Consider the following 17,352-nt stretch of genomic DNA (forward strand, 5'->3'; position numbering starts at 1 on the left):
ACAGGTGAAGCTCTCAGTACAGATGAACCCAGTTGTTGGGGACAGATTGTTTGATGCCTGCATGTTGTTGGGTACCTCTGGTTTCACTGCAGGGCTTCGCTAACATGACCCTGGACAAGGTGTTTGCTGGAGGAGCCAACATAACAGGCTTCCAGATCATCAACCCAGAGAACCCAATAGTCACACAGTTCCTCCAGCGCTGGGAACGCCTAGACGAGAGGGAGTTTCCTGAGGCTAAGGGCACTCCACTGAAGGTACAGTCCCACACAGCTGTCAATGTTGTGTGGATGTTTTATTTACAGTATGAAACTTCCATCTCTGCCCATATCTGCTTCTCTACCTTTCTCTCTGACTATCTGTTCAGTTATCTGTGTCTCGCTAATAGTATCAAAGACAGAGCATTTTCACTCACAAAAGGAAAGCTTTTGTCAAATTTAACCAGAAACTGTCAGTGAGGCAATAGTAAAATCATACTGCTTGTTTACTGCTTGTCACTCAGAAAAGAGGCAAAAATGTGTTTTCTGTTTGAAAGTAGCTACAACAGTATGAACTAGCTTTGGCATATCAGGCAACAACAGACTGCCAATCCCCAATTACTCTTGAATAAAATAAACCTTGAGGCAGAGTGGCAGTGGGCTGTTCAGCTACTGCTGTACCTACTTTATCATTGATACTTAGTTTCACAATTGATTCCCTTTTCACATTGTGCGTTGTATCTAAATGTGCTCCTTACACAAACCAGTAAATACCCTTCGGACTGCTCTCCTAGTGTCATGATCTGGTGTGGTGGTTGTGTTTCAGTACACGTCGGCGCTGACCCATGATGCCGTGCTGGTCCTGGCAGAGGCCTTCCGGTACCTGCGGAGGCAGAGGGTGGACGTGTCCCGGAGGGGGAGCGCTGGGGACTGCCTAGCCAACCCGGCCGTGCCCTGGAGCCAAGGCATTGACATAGAGAGAGCCCTCAAAATGGTAGGAGGGGTCTTCACAGATGCCCAGGTGTACCCCATGTCTTAAAAATATAGTAGTATATTTTGACTAAATCTGAATTGAGTTGTTGTGTGAAGGTTATTACGGTTCCTTGTGTCATGGTGTGCATGGCAGGTCCAGGTACAAGGTATGACAGGGAATATCCAGTTTGACTCGTTCGGTCGGAGATCCAACTACAGCATCGATGTGTATGAAATGAAAATAGGGGGGCCCAAGAAGGTAAGTAAAAAGCAGCACAGTGGCTCAACATGCAGATTACAAAACTCTTTCTCACATTGTTTGAGTTCAGAGGGTCATTATCTGAGTAATTGGGAAAAGGTTGCAGGATGTCAGACCAGTTCACTTCTTTTTTATTTCTTTATTCATAACTGAGATTACATGTGAAGATAGTTCAGTTTTATGGACTTTAAATATGAATATTCAAGTAATTACACATTCAATATTTACGTAATTACACATTAACATGACTCCATAACATAAGTGTACTTGTAACTGCATTGCACCATACGTGCGCAACAGTAATCATTGAACAGCTCTGAGCAGGGACCAGGCCAGAGCTTTAAGCTTTATTACAGTAGAACAGCTTTCACCTGTAGAGGCTCATATACTGGGGCTGACCTCTCCCTGCGTGCTCCCTGCGTGCTCCCTGCGTGCTCCCTGCGTGCTCCCTGCGTGCTCCGTCATAACTGGGGCAGGGGGCAGGAGAGGGGACACATCAAGGCTGTCAGGAGTAGTGCTATACCAGTAACCCCCCTAGTTCCCACACATACTAGCCTATAGAACATACTGACCTATAGGACAGTAGAAGAGGAGAGAAGTAGAATTAAAAAGAACAGAAAAGAAAAGTACAGAATACAACCGGACAGAAAAGACGAGAACAACAGACAGAACAGAACAAAACAGAACAGAACAACACAAAACAGAACAGAACAACAGAACAGAACAACAGAACAGAACAAAACAGAACAGAACAACACAAAACAGAACAGAACAACAGAACAGAACAGAACAAAACAGAACAGAACAACACAAAACAGAACAGAACAACAGAACAGAACAAAACAGAACAGAACAAAACAGAACAGAACAAATAACATGTAACTGCTGACGTTTTTTAAAATCTCAACAGTTATTGAATAGGTTCACAGACATCAGATATCCATTTTTAGTAGCAGCATAGATATAGTATGCTTAATGTTTGTACATTAAGAGAAGCCCCTCACTCTGTACATTGCAACTAAAATTGCTTATTGCTGACTAAGACTAATTCTTTTTTGCTGGTATTAGTATTGCCAAGCAGCATGCGAGGAGCATTTCATGGGCAGTAATTCATGGTTATGTAAAAGATCTGTGACAGTGCAGCTGTAATAAGGGTGCTGAAAGGGAGATTAGCTGAAAGTTGAATGCTTTTTTCCCCCACTGGACCTGTAGCAGAGGTTAGAGCGGCATCTCCAAGCACAGCACCAGAACAGGGCTTTTTATCTCGCGCATCACCAGACACCCCCAACCCCCCTTCAGGCCAAGACTCTCATCAGACATGCTCGCCTGCCAACTGCACTTGGAGGCTTTACTCACAAATGTCTTTTAAATGGCTGTTTCTTGTAATAACTTTGATGTTTCTGTCACTTTCAGACCGGGTACTGGAATGAATTCGAAAAATATGTATATATTGTGGATGCGCAGGTCACCAACGAGTCCTCTTCTGTGGAAAACCGAACGATTGTGGTCACTACTATTATGGTACACTTTCCAAGCAGATTTTAAATGTTCCACCTCTAAAAAATTCTGCCACTCAAGGTCAAGGTGTCCATTGTTACATTCTGTCCTGGGAGGGTAGAACTCTTTTCTTTTGAGTTGCTTTCCATCCACTCACTACATGTTGAAACAGTCGATTCACAAAGAGTGTTTCAACTGTATCCGTGTGGGTGTTAAAGCATTTTGATTTTCCATATTACGGTGGCCTGTTGTAGCAGTGACATCACAATAACGGCTTTGGTAATGATAACTAGCTAGAGCCTATAGACGTAATCTAATACACATTCAGTGCATACGTAAGTAAAAACCTGTTTCTTACTCATTAAGTAAATGGTCAATGATGACAGGGATAGAGACAACAAAACGACCTTTAATGATCAATTGTTTCTCACTGGGGACACAAAATAACTGTCCTTTGAGGAGGACATAAAAAACCTCAAGGCTTTAAAGCTTTGGTTTGTTTATCCCCTTGTTCAAATCTATTTTGGATCGTCCACTACAAGTTCTGTACTGAAGTATAACCTCTGGCTTCTTCCAATATCCAGCGATATTAGGGGTCAAAAGTCAGGCATAGCAAGAGATGAAGCATTCCCCAGCTCAAGCAGAGAGATACAAATAAATCAACTGGATGTATATATGGCTAGTTAGAAGATCTTGGTCATTTTTAAATGTAAAATAAGGTAAGCCTTATCTTACATTTAAAACGATGGCCTTCTTTCTGACTCTGCCTATTATGTGTTCATCTTAGGCAAATTCAGAATACGAAAGTCAGACATTCTCATCTAGATGTAAGCATGTTATGCTCATACTCATAATTAGTTCAGATACTTCTGATAGACACAGGGAAATGGTAGGACCATTGTAATGTTATGATAGCAATAGTGTTACACTACTGATCTAGTGATCATGTATTAGTCTATTCACATTGTAAATTGACAATGCTCATCTCATTATGCATCAGAAGTATCTGTATTTGACTTTATTGTTTCAGAAACCCATTTCTTATAGCATAGAGGTGAAAAGATACCTTCAGCACAGAAAGAAAGAAATTGACCATTGTTTTACCCACTGGCATCTCTTCCACTGCTGACACGGATTGGGATGTGATTTAAGATCAATCACTCTGTGTGATTTTTGAGCTGAGCCAAAAAGAAAACCAACCACATCTCAGAGTTTGAAGAGACAAGTATTTGAATGAACACCTTCCAGTGTATTCTGTATGGAAGATAAGCTCAGAGTTGGTTTGATGACCTGAATGATGCAGCCTCCCTGCACATTCATCGATGTGTTTGATGGTGTTGCAATAAAAACGAACATTACTGTAATCCCTCGCCAATCACTGCCATTTACATGATGAACTGGAAAGTATCACAAACCCCCGTTCAACCTGCCCCTGTCCTACCAAACCGATGCAAAGCTAATGCACCCTCCACCCCGGCCCCCACCTCCTTAGAGTTGTGGCTGGGTTTAGCATGAAGGAATCTGGCTGAGTGACCCACCCCCTTCCCCCTTCATGCCTGTCTGTCAGAGGCCTTACTGTCCCCACTGGTTACCTGGGCCGGGCCCTGCCTCTAGCCCGCTGCTATGGAGGCTGGTTGCATTTGGCTGTGGATCGGGTCAGCGCCCCAACATCCCCATGTGACCAACTCTGTGTGTCGCTTCTTGTCCATGCTGTTCTGTTATTATTTCCTGTTTGTCTGTCTATGTCTGTGAATGTCTGTGTGTGTTAACCAAGCATGTGTGCATGCAACAATCACGGTCTGGGTTTAAGAGGACTGGCCTCAAGAGGAAAGGCCTCTGTGAATGGAATGTGTGCATGTTCAACTATAAACTCAACATTATGTTTAATTAACAGGAATCTCCTTATGTGATGTACAAGCGAAACTACTTGTCACTGGATGGGAATGACAGATATGAAGGCTACTGTGTCGATTTAGCGGCTGAAATTGCAAAACATGTGGGGATAAGATACAAACTGTCAGTAGTTGCGGACGGGAAGTATGGTGCGAGGGATCCAGAGACCAAGACGTGGAACGGGATGGTGGGGGAACTGGTATATGGGGTAAGTGACAGTCTCGACGTACTGAAGCACTGTCACCAACACAGGGACGGGGGCTTGGCCAGCTCTGGCTTGAGGTATGTGGGACAGATCTGGTTAACACACCTAAACCAGATCTTCGGCATGCTAAGGACAGACCTTGCCCAGCAGGGTGAATGTGGCCCACATTCATTCAAAAGTGGCCCAGCAACTACGGGTATTTGTTAGGGTCACATATCACAAGCCAGAACTGGCTCATAAGCAAAGTGTGCCTACCCTCGCCCTGGTCGCATCTCCCACATTCGGACCAGATCTGGCCTTTTACTGTTGCGGTGGCAGCACTGATCCATATGTGCCACCCAGCAACCAGATCTGGCCCGCAATCCTCTACTGACATGGTGTGTGATTTTCTCCATATGTATCTCCATAAATCAGATCTTAACTGAAAGATTGATTACTTTATGTTATGAACCACTCACTACATGTGTAAGTATGAGCTCATTTTCTTCTTTCATAAAACACCAACTGTGAACTGGTTCATGCTTCATTAAGGGACAGATGACAGCCAGACTATAAAGTGAAAATGAAAAACATCTGTTTTTCAGTTTGAATGCAAGCAGTGGTACTCTGAACGCATTTTAATTTAACACGAAATAGCATATTCCTTTTGTAATGAACATTTTACCAACCATTCTGCAAAATAACAGCCCTGACTCTTCAGAGAGCTGAAAGAGAGGGAGATGATCTCCTGCTATAATTGACAGGCTTTATACAAGCCCTGAGACACCTCTCTGCATCAACAGTAAATCCGCCAGACCATTAATTAGCCATTCACATGCAAATGAGCCAGTGATATATTGAGACAAGGAGTGGCTTGGAGCTGTGTTTTTCACAGGGATTCTGCCTAACCCTCACTAAGATGATCCCAGCCCTCGCATGGCATTTACATATTTATAAGTCAAGGCCAGGTCCGGTTGTGACTCTGGGACCTGAAAAGCTATCGATGGGAACATTTATTACCTAGCTGAGCTATTCACTAATAAGGCTAGGAGGCTTTAAAGACAATCTGATAAAGGATTTGAATTTCCTAGGCTGATTCAAATATCATGGGCTGTTTGCATAAGCTCTTCAACCTCCTGTTTCCATACCTTCTACTTCATAGATGGATCTGACGGAGTAATGGGCTCTTTCGGATTAAGGCAGAGACATTAGCCACTACTAATGCTAACTGAGATTGGTCCATTTTAAGCTGGCAGGTCTCACTTTCTTCTTAAACGTATCTGACATTTAATGCATTCATTTTTCTAATCCACCATTTCATTTTTCCGCGCTCCATCTCTACTCATTGGTTTCAGCAATACATTATAGATATACTATAGTCATAATGAGATATTGAAAATTGCCTGATGACCAGTTTATTTGATCAAAAAACAGTGAAATTACATCATTTATTTAAATGGGCATTCTATTTTAAATTGTTCTAAGTCGGGCTTTGATCACAAGGCAGTTTGATGTGATGTGTCTGTGCTCTGTTTTGAACCACTAACTCCTCCTCCTCCTCCTGTTCCCATGTTTCCAGAGAGCTGATATAGCAGTGGCTCCTCTAACTATAACATTGGTACGAGAGGAAGTGATAGACTTCTCTAAGCCTTTTATGAGCCTGGGGATCTCCATTATGATAAAGAAGCCTCAAAAGTCAAAGCCGGGCGTGTTCTCCTTCCTGGACCCGCTGGCCTATGAGATCTGGATGTGCATAGTGTTTGCCTATATCGGCGTGAGCGTGGTGCTCTTCCTGGTCAGCCGCTTCAGCCCATATGAGTGGCATCTGGATGAGAACGACGAGGCCAAAGACCCCCAGAGCCCTCCAGACCCTCCTAATGACTTTGGGATTTTTAATAGCCTGTGGTTCTCCCTGGGCGCCTTCATGCAGCAAGGATGCGATATCTCGCCAAGGTTGGTTACTGTACTCCATGTTCCATCACCTCAAACTCAGCCATCCTATCATCTACATACTGTACCATCTCTCTGCATTTTATGGTCATAATCACTACAACTCCCATCATGCCATGGTGCATATATGTTATTTTTGGTCTTGTCTTGTTTTTTTTTGCTCTCCACCCCATTCACCTCCACTTCATCTTTCCCTCATGCTCTTTAAACACACCACCATTCCTCTCTCTCTCACTCTTTCTCTCCAGGCTGCATGCTAACAGTTATGCATTGCATCCACAAAATAACTTATATCCAGCGTGCCGGGGACTGTAAAATGCACAGGGTCACTACATCCGTAGTTTCCCCTATTCCCCATGACTCTTGGAGGGCTACCGTGTTTTTGCAGCATGTCCCATTTTACGGTCATCAGCCTGGTGCGTATAATGTATTTAAAGTGGAAGACATTTTTATACATTTTCACTCTGATGAAGCACCTTAATAGCATTCAATTCGGCCCCCACCTCATGACTAATATCATGCATTTTCATATAGACCAAAAGTTACGCCCTCTTCCCCCTCTTTTCATTCACAAAGAGTCATCATCACTGTTCACTCATCATCACTGTTGTGCCGGTGTGTCCCTCATTCCTTCTCGGGGGACTGTCTTTGTTCAAGCCATCCCTCCTCATCTTGTCTGGGATGTTGGGCCGTTGTAGTGCATCTGAATGAAGATCAATGAGAGAGTGTTCCAGGACATATCTATCAGAGCTGAGCGTCAGTCTCACCTGAATAGTGATGGCTACAGCGCTATAGGGTAATGGTCCACTGAGATCAACGTTTAAACATGCATCGTTCGGATTCGTTCCTCACTAATTGTTCCCTTACTGTCTCTATGAAAAGATGATTTTTGTTTTGGAGCATTGCTCATGAAAAAGAAGGGGTTTGCGTGCTGCAAACTGAGTGACGGCTTCTCATGTGCAGTGAAGAAAGTCAACTCTAAATAAAAGACAAGCCATTTAATCCTTGTAACAAAACATTCTATGGCAATTTAGGATGTCAGGTACTATTTGAAAAGCCCATAGAAAGCCAAAGAGTCAATGCCGCAGATTTGATGAATTTGATGAAAACTATTTAGTAAATGTCAGTCTCCCTCCTGGAGGATCGGTTTTCGTGATAGACTACAGTAAGCCTAAGGTTAGTGGTTACCGTACCAGTGGGGATCGTCAGTCCCATTGAAGCTGATGCACGCTAATCTCTGCTTGCTGTGTTTGTGTGTGCTATCATTCAGCCACAACACAACCCTCCACGCAAGCATCATAGAGCAACAAGGCTGGGACACCATGTTTTTCTCTGTGTAAAGAGCATTAACATTGAGGTATGTGGGTGAGATTTGACATAAATCCAAGATCAATGCTCTGAGGCTGTGCATTTATGTCAATACGTGGTGTGTGATACCCAGACTCTACACAGGAAGCAGTGGACTCCAAAGGCATGGCGACCTCCACCCCGCTGTCAGTGTGTAGGATTGAGCACCCTGCTCTCATGTCCCTCTGTCCTCCTCCTCCTCCCCCTCTCTCAGGTCTCTGTCGGGCAGAATCGTGGGGGGGGTGTGGTGGTTCTTCACCCTCATCATCATCTCCTCCTACACGGCCAACCTGGCTGCCTTCCTCACAGTGGAGAGGATGGTGTCTCCCATAGAGAGTGCTGAGGACCTGGCCAAGCAGACAGAGATCGCCTACGGGACCCTAGACTCAGGCTCCACCAAGGAGTTTTTTAGGGTGAGTGACTAAACTAACTGGGGGTTTATTCACCAGACACAACTTTAGTCTCTTTACAGTTAGAAAACAAAACAAAGCAGACAAGACATCAAAGCAAGGAGCACAGGGGAATGGTATAGATATTTAATTTAGCTTGATACCCTACAGAAAATATGGAAGTAGTTAGCTATGATAATAAATATTGAATAAAGTCAAGCTACTATACACGAAACAGGTGGCTATCAGAGTCTATGCTACTGTGTGGTGACAGAAGACACTTTTGTGTGGTTTCTCTCTCAATTTGTGGTGTTTATAAAACAAAGCATTAAACATTGAACACAGTGAATATTTGAAAAAGTATATTTATAGCCTGGTGTTTAGAGTTAGTGAATCAGTGCAGTGAAACACAACCACCTGTGCAAGCCACTGGATGTAATGCAAATGTACTTCTCTTTCATGATTTGTTTGGCAGGCTGACTGACGGCCTGGTGATTTGTCCCAGGTCTTTCTGGGAAGATAATTGATAGGTGTTCAGGGACTTCATAATGAGTGACCCACTTCCTGTCCCTCCGCCTTCAAACTTCAAATGTCACGACTGAGGAGCCATTCCAGGGGACTTTTAATTAAAATAGAGGCTCCAGATACATTTTAAATATGTTCTTCAGGAAAGATGTGCTGCTTAATTAGAGTCATATAGCCACCAGGCAAATGGAAATCTGCTCTGATGACACACTGGCAGGTCATCCCTCAAACGGCTCACCTTTACTTTCCATGCATTCCCTCACTCCTCTCAGGATTTACCTTACCGGCACCCTAGTACATCACATGCTTCCCCAACTCCTCCCTCGCTTATGACACAGCCCCTTTGTTGTCAAAGAGTCAGAAGAAGAATATTCAGACACATCAAATAGATTTTAAGTGCTTGCATTTTTAGCTCCATTTCCACCTCATGTATCTTAGGCACAGCAGCATGTATGTGATACATGGAGAGAAATGAACTTAGCTCAGGCATCTCATTTTCAAAACCAGCCACGTGTATGTTATCAGCCTTGTCTCATAGACTAAACGTAACATAGTAAATGTAAATATGGGACACTCAAATTAGTATGATATGTAACGTTTGGCATGGTTACATAAGACAGAAGGTTACATAAAGCAAAAACTAAAGTAGGGTGGTTGGTCAGGGTGGATGGTTCGGCGTAAAATGCAAGCGTCTAGCAACTCAAAGGTTGCGTGTTCAAATCTCATCACGGACAACTTTAGTAGTTTTGCTAATAAGCAACTTTGCAACTACTTACTACTTTTTAGCTACTTTGCATATACTTACCATGTTAGCTAGTTCCTTCCCCTAACCTTAACCCTTTAACCTAACCATAACCCTAACCTCTAGCCTGGCTAACTTTACCCAGCTAGCAAACGTTAGCGTTAGCCACCTAGAATTTCGCAAATTCGTAACATGTTGTACGAATTGCAGTTGGTAACATTTACAAATTGTAATTCGTAACATCTCATACGAAATGGATGATGGAAATCCACAAATGAATACATACCATACGAAACGTAACATCTCATACTAAATGGAGTGTCCTGGATTTACATTTACTATGTTACGTGTATGTGTCCAGGTTGATGTTATAAACCCCAATGAAATGAAATTGCAGATTTTTTTTGGAGCTACTTATGTTGTTTCCAGAGTATATTTTAATACTTTTGGCACTTGTATAACTGGCCAGAAGAGAATCCAAGAATGACATGTGGACAAGCACTCTGCATACAGACAATGCTAATGATTTATTTTCTGACTCATCCCTACTTTGTATTGCCAGTGGGGTGGATCTGAGCAAACAGCCGTGAAGCATTCAGAGAGCATAAATGGAGAGTTGATAGATGGACTGACAGCTGGATGTGTTTGTGTTGCACTATGGGAGTCAGCTCATCGTTTCATTAATATTTATTTATTTTGCAAATGGATACTGAGGCCGAAAACTAACTTACAACATGCTTTTCTATGTTGTAGTATGGATGAAAATAGATTTGCGTTTGAACACTGGAGACCTTTAGCCCACATATGATTGCTGACTCAAGTAACACAAGCAGAAGAGCTGCACGCATCTTTACATGACCCAGAAATGACCCTCTGTTTACACAGCATGGCCAAGCATGTCATAAACTATTACTGTAATTTACATGAACGGTCCCTCCCATTGAAATTGTGCAGATGTCAAGCATGATTCAATCATGGCCCTGAATTCATTACATATCCAGCTACTGCTGAAATTTGCATGATACAATGCGGGGAGACAGCTTTATTTTACCAATGCATTGATACTGATGTTCTGTTAGATGCATCCATCTTGCAGAAAGCATTGAGCAGATATTATCATGCAACTACTGTAAAAACATAAGAAGCTGGAGACATAAGCAACTGCAGCCCATCATGATTCGTTCTGATTTTTTGTGACCCCCCACCCCCATTAAAGTTGCCCATCCCTGATATAGAGCATCCATGACATCAGTCTGATCAAGTCAGGTGCTTAAGCTTGGCTCTTGTAGTCCATCTGATATAATGCTGACTTCGCTATCGATACCGAAAATCATTTGTCTTGTTATGTTTCAAGTGATAACAAAAGTGCTCTCACAGGGGTTTCAGTATTGACATTTAAAGCACTTTCTGTGACATTTACTGGATTCTCTGGCCACATTCATTCTTGTCACCTGTATTGTGTAAATGCCCTTTCCACTCTGGAGACAGCTCAGGTCCCACCCCCTCCCCCCAGTCTAGTCTAGCTTCTCTCTCTGAAAACCTGGGCTGAAGGCCCTGCTGCACAAAAGGCCCTTTTTCCAAAAGACACTGATTTCAATCTTCCTTTTGCACACCAGCAATAGGAGCTGAATGTACTGCAGATTTGAACAGATTTTGTTAGTGAAACATATTTGCCCTTGATTGATACACCCATAAGGCTTCAACATCTGTTGGTGCATAAGAAGCAACCGCTTCCAAAGAATGTCCCGCTGAGCAACCCCACCCCCCCAATCACCTCCCATATGGTCTCTCCCTGTACTCTTTAAATGAGTGTGTGATGCAGGGGGTAAAATCCACCTCTCTGGGGTGGGGGTGGGGGGTGATGTGGGGAATAATTTGTAGGGGAACCTGACTCCCCATTGTTCAAGATTACATACTAGTCAGCTCAATTTCATTCAATTCCTTGGTGTGCTGTGAGTGTAAACGCAACCATCACTGATGAGAACTGTATGACAGTATTGGCGTTTGTGAATATTTGAGCAGAGTGATGCTGATGCCAACATAGCACCAGATGATGTATGTGCAGATCAGACACTAATATTTTGACTGCAGCATTGGTTGTTTCTCTATAGTTGAATAATTAACGTGTTGACTCATATTTAGCTCATTTATTGAATCCCCGCTGATCTGATCCTACCCCCTGTCATATCAGTTGTCCTGAGAACACCAGGCATCTCTACAGAATCAACTAGAGTGACACCAATGTGTTCATTATGTTCAACAACCCTATTTACAGTTTACATTACAGACCAATGATGTCATCATCAAGCTCATCAGGAGTCAAGCTCATCACTCCCAATAAAGAGCAGAGGGGCTGAGGCCATTAGAGGTTCTGTAAACTATTGGCATCCCAAATCACCTCCCCAGAACCACAGCACTCTGTCTTTTTTATTTAACTAGGCAAGTCAGTTAAGAACAAATTCTTATTTACAATGATGACCTAGGATCAGTGGGTTATCTGCCTTGTTCAGGGGCAAAACGACAGATTTTTACCTTGTCAGCTCAGGGATTCAATCTAGCAACCTTTCGGTTACTGGCCCAACGCTCTAACCACTAGGCAACCTGCCACGCCGTCTGCACTTGTTTCAAAATTATAACAGTCAGAGTCATGTAATATATTAATAATCAGCTAACTGAAATTAAGTGACATTGTAGTTTCTGTATACAGCCACCTCTGTTAAACAGATTGACACTTCCTATGAGGATTTACTTAATCCAGAGAAATATGAGAATGCACCTGTTTGCTCTGGTGTGCCACCACCTGATAGAAGAAACAGCTGGATGTCCAGCAAATTTTATCCCCAAAGCTTAGTAAGTCAATCAATAGACAGCCTGTAGACTGATTTTAGAGAGCACATCAGAACTGGTGCTTAATGTACAAACAATATTGATTAGAGAGGAATTTTGCTCTACGAAAATGTGGGCCTTTTTGTCTGTAAGGACGTGTGTGTGTTTTTACACTCTTTGAAAAAAAGGTGCTATCTAGAACCTTAAAGGATTCTTTGGCTGTCCCCATAGGAGAACCCTTTGAAGAAACATATTTGGTTCTAGGTAGAACCCTTTTATGTTTATTTGGATCCCCATTACATGACAAGTAACAAAACACTGTTACACTGATAGACATGGACAGTCACACACATTTCAAATACAATGATATACAAACAATACAACAACAAAAAGTATGTGTGTGTTAGAGTGCATCTGTGTGTGTGTCCCCTCACAGTCCCTGCCGTTCCATGAGTTGTTTTTTACTCCGTGTGTGTAATACTATTCTACTGGGTACCAGAAATCCCCAAAAGACCTCACAAGGATAGTAAAACAAGAAATATTCCCACGAAGACAAAGGCTATTTTAGGTTTATGGGTTAGGTTTATGGTTAGGGTTACAATTAGGGTTAGAGTTAGGGTTAGGGGTTATGTTTAGGGTTAGGGAAAATAGGATTTTGAAAGGAAATACATTTTAGGTTCCCACAAGGATACCAAAACGTATAGTGTGTGTGTGTGTGTGTGTGTGTGTGTGTGTGTGTGTGTGTGTGTGTGTGTGTGTGTGTGTGTGTGTGTGTGTGTGTGTGTGTGTGTGTGTGTGTGTGTGTGTGTGTGTGTGTGTGTGTTCGAGAGCGTGCGAGCGTGCACACATGCATGTGCAACTGTATGCGTGTGCTCAGACTCGTAAAAAGTAGATCAATCTGTTTATCTGGTTAGTACAGTCATATATTTCACACTAAATTTCACGATGGTCCACAGTAGCCAAGCCATCTGCAGTTTAATATGTAATGTTAGATTTTGCTTGATTCAGCTATTATGGTGGGCCTATTGCCCATTCTCCATTAAAAAGTGAAAAGGATATGACAAAACAAAGACTTGCCAGAAATGAACTTCCAATGGCCCTCTCAGATTAAATAGTAATATCTATTCATCAACAATATATGATGTTATTTGGGGCCCTGGGCAATATAGCCATAGATATAATCACCAAGTTGACTCTGTTTTTGCCACATTAAGCATTCACTTGCTAATTAAATCAATCTATAGGCTATTTATACACATTACTTTTTTGGTCGTGAGAACATCCATCCTAAAGTTTTCCCCACTTGTTCGGTCACTCGGCGGAAGGTCACATAAACCTAGTTTAATGTAGCTTCCTTGTTTGTCCTTCTGTTGTCTACTGCTGTGTGCTTACCCCAGCTCCATGGAGACCCGACGCCAGACACTCAAAGGCCACTTTTAGCAGCAGCTCCCTGGGTGTGTGTCAGTAAGGGCAGGGCAGGGGGCAGGAGGCAGGAGGTAGGATGCAGGAGGCAGGGTGCAGGAGGCAGGAGGCAGGAGGCAGGCCAGGGCATGGCAGGGTTGTGTTCTCCTCTCAGGACGTCATATTGCTGCTCCAGGTGGCAGCAGCCCCACTGATACATCCAGGTGACACCTCCAGAACCCCAATGTCAAAGGGCAAGCTGACTCACTTCCTGTCTTGTGAACTAAGGGGGATGGTGAAAGGGAGCAGGTGGTCAGTCAGGTGGTCATGCTGTCGATGGATGCTGAGGAGAAACGTGGCCCTGCAGTTTTGTTTTTAGTGTGCTGCCAGCTTGTCAGACCTTACGCCCTATCTGCTGTTGGCAACAGGCCCACTACAACGACTCCTTTACTCAGCTCTCTGGGAGCACAGAGAGCACTCTATTGACTCATGGCAAAGGACTACACTGTATATGAAGGTGTATGTGTGAAAAATGTGTTATTTAAGCACTGAGCGCTATGGTCTCCATTTTTTTTAATACACCACTAACCTATTTTTGTCTTCTCTCTCTCCCTCTCTCCTCAAATGCAGCGTTCCAAAATAGCAGTTTATGAAAAAATGTGGTCTTACATGAAATCAGCTGAACCGTCAGTGTTCGCAAAGACCACTCCAGAAGGGGTTGCCCGAGTGCGAAAGTCGAAAGGCAAATTTGCCTTTCTTCTCGAATCCACAATGAACGAGTACATTGAGCAGCGGAAACCTTGTGACACCATGAAAGTGGGCGGCAACCTCGACTCTAAGGGATACGGTGTGGCCACACCTAAAGGCTCAGCATTAAGGTGGGTGGGATAATATAACAATATTCTCCATGTTGTTATAGTATTCCACCTACCCTGATGTCTCCTGTTGTCCCATTCCTCTTCTTCCTCACTCCTCAATTTTTCATTTTTTGAGGTTCATCAGGAAGTAAACGGTATTATGTTTAACTCTCGTGTAGACGTAAAGCCATTTCTATCATGTTCTCTCTATGGTTCGTTTCTCTCTGTGTTTCTGTCTTTTTCTTTCTCTTCAAAGGGAAAGTACTTATTGGTATATTAGTCATATTTACTAAATCCATTTGTATGTTGATGTGCCCCCACCCCTCGTTTGTTTTTCTCTTCCCCTCAACCTTTCCTCTCTCTGTCCTCTGTGGTGTCCCTCTCTGGCAGTTCTGCATTGCTTCTAATTTAACAGTTCAATGTGTTTCTTTCACTTAACTTGCTAAAAGCTGCACTGTCACTTGTGATGAATGTTAACGTGCATGCTGTATGTTGTCGTTATTCTTCTATTCTCTATGACAAAGTGTCCCTATCCCGCACACTTCAGTTCTGAGCAATGTAACCCTCCATACCACCTCTTTAATATTTAACACTTTCTTTGCTGTAAAACGCTTCTTACCTCTACACACCGTTGAAATTCTTTACCAATTTGTCATTTTCGTGATCCCCTTATGAATCATTTGATATTATTATTATTATTACTATTAACTAATATTCTAATATTAGATTTCTCACGGACCTGTTCGTTTTCTTACAAGTCATGTTTTATCGTTTCAAGAAATGCTGTTAACCTGGCAGTGTTAAAACTGAATGAGCAAGGCCTCTTGGACAAATTGAAAAACAAATGGTGGTACGACAAGGGAGAGTGCGGCAGCGGGGGAGGTGACTCCAAGGTCAGCCTCAATGTCACCAATATCGGGTATCGTAGAGTAGAGTAATCGGCAAGCCTGTTATATCACTACTGTAACCTATAGGCCCCAACCACAGTCCACTATGGCCCTGTAACAGAAAACCGTGTGGCTTTTTCTATTTTATTGTGCAACTGAGATCAAACTGGGAACCCTTTACTTGGCTAATGGAGGAAAAAGACCAGTAACAATTTAGATATTTCTGATAAAAAAATAGCTATTTTTTAACTGCAGGTAAAGAAGTGTTGAAGCTAATTATTATTCCTGATGGTTGAAGAGTAGCACCACTCTGGTAAGAAGCCATACGGTGTGGTGACCTTTGGGGAGTTGGTGTTTTGCTCTGCAGCAGGGAGATATTTCCTAAGTTTCTCCAGAGGCTTTTTAGTTTAGTGCTTTGCCCTGTGGTTGTCAAAGGCAAAACATACAGAATGGCAGAATGTACATTTCCTCTGCTTTTTATATCCACAGGACAAACATGGTGGAATTATAATGCTCTGTTTCACTAAAATGTACTTCAGGGGGCTTCTATTTGAAGAGAACAACACATTTCATCACTTATTTAACTGACAGTGGATTAATAATTTGTTGCAATTGATGCCGAATGAAGTATTGATTAAGAGAATAACATGGCAGTGGCCATGAACCCTAGCACTGAGGTGTACTGTAGCACTGAGGTGTACTGTAGCACTGAGGTGTACTGTAGCACTGAGGTGTACTGTAGCACTCTCCAAACGGCCTCAACCTTGGGTGCTAGGGCAGGCGAGGCGAACAGCGTAGTCTTGAGGGGACTAAGCATTGCAGGCAAACGTGAGAATTCTAATGACAGTGACACCAAATGATCCAAACTTCTGTCTGATACCAATAACATCGCTGAAAACCAGTCTTAGCTTGTGACCCTGACAGATTCCTTTGGTTGGTCTTAGTTTCCAAGACCAGTCAGTCTTCCCATGGCCGGCCCCATCCCGACAAATGAAACGCTGCAAGAGGGTGGAAAATATGACCTGATCTTGTGTTTCAGAACACGAGGGCACAGCGACAGCCCGACTGTGGATCCGTCTCTGTCTCTACTCTTCTGCTTGCATCTTGACCACTGTACACTTGGCACATTGTAGAAGAACAGGCAGACTGACTTTGATGTTGTTGACTCTAGTCATTCATTCCTGAGTGTAAGCGGGACATGAATACTATAGCAGAGCAACACAAAGCAGCTGCCTCGTCCTGCAAGCAATCTGCCCTGAATCCTTGGTAGAGAGGGTAGCTATGTTATGATATTGCACCTGACTGCCACATTTCTTGTTTATTCTTTTATTCTTAAAAATGCATGTGTTGGTACTTTAACAATGTGCTTCAAATATATTGTATGTAATAACCACTGGCAGAGGAAAACCCAATATTTTATAGACACAAACTAGATCTGACATTGGCAAATTACACTGTAAATATACCATATATACCTAGGGAAATTGTCTCAAATATGAAAGTAGACTACATGCTTATCACAGACATGTACTCAAAAAGGAAAGTTCATACAGCAGGTTAAGAACTGTAATGAGTAACTATTTCTGATAGATATTTGGATGTACGAGAATTGGATGGTGTAAAGACGTGAGTAAATCGTGTTTCTTCT

At 42.8% G+C, this 17,352-nt stretch overlaps 1 protein-coding gene across 4 annotated transcripts in view; it reads left to right on the top strand.

The window, feature by feature from the left end:
- The window catches only part of gria3a (glutamate receptor, ionotropic, AMPA 3a), a 113,954-nt gene that overhangs the window by 90,433 nt on the left and 6,169 nt on the right, over positions 1-17,352 (top strand). For 3 of the 4 annotated variants that reach the window (XR_003866774.1, XM_029691411.1, XM_029691412.1), the window contains exons 6-14: positions 81-254; positions 802-969; positions 1,102-1,206; positions 2,620-2,727; positions 4,598-4,804; positions 6,360-6,733; positions 8,292-8,490; positions 14,591-14,838; positions 15,596-15,710. Coding sequence is in view for 3 of the 4 variants with exons in the window: in XM_029691411.1 (XP_029547271.1) it covers positions 81-254; positions 802-969; positions 1,102-1,206; positions 2,620-2,727; positions 4,598-4,804; positions 6,360-6,733; positions 8,292-8,490; positions 14,591-14,838; positions 15,596-15,710 (1,698 nt within the window). In the remaining variant the exon portion in view is untranslated. The remainder of the gene's footprint in view (positions 1-80; positions 255-801; positions 970-1,101; positions 1,207-2,619; positions 2,728-4,597; positions 4,805-6,359; positions 6,734-8,291; positions 8,491-14,590; positions 14,839-15,595; positions 15,711-17,352) is intronic. The other variant, XM_029691410.1, reaches the window with a different exon arrangement.

The sequence above is a fragment of the Salmo trutta genome, chromosome 15, assembly GCF_901001165.1.
Source record: "Salmo trutta chromosome 15, fSalTru1.1, whole genome shotgun sequence".
NCBI lineage: Eukaryota > Metazoa > Chordata > Actinopteri > Salmoniformes > Salmonidae > Salmo > Salmo trutta.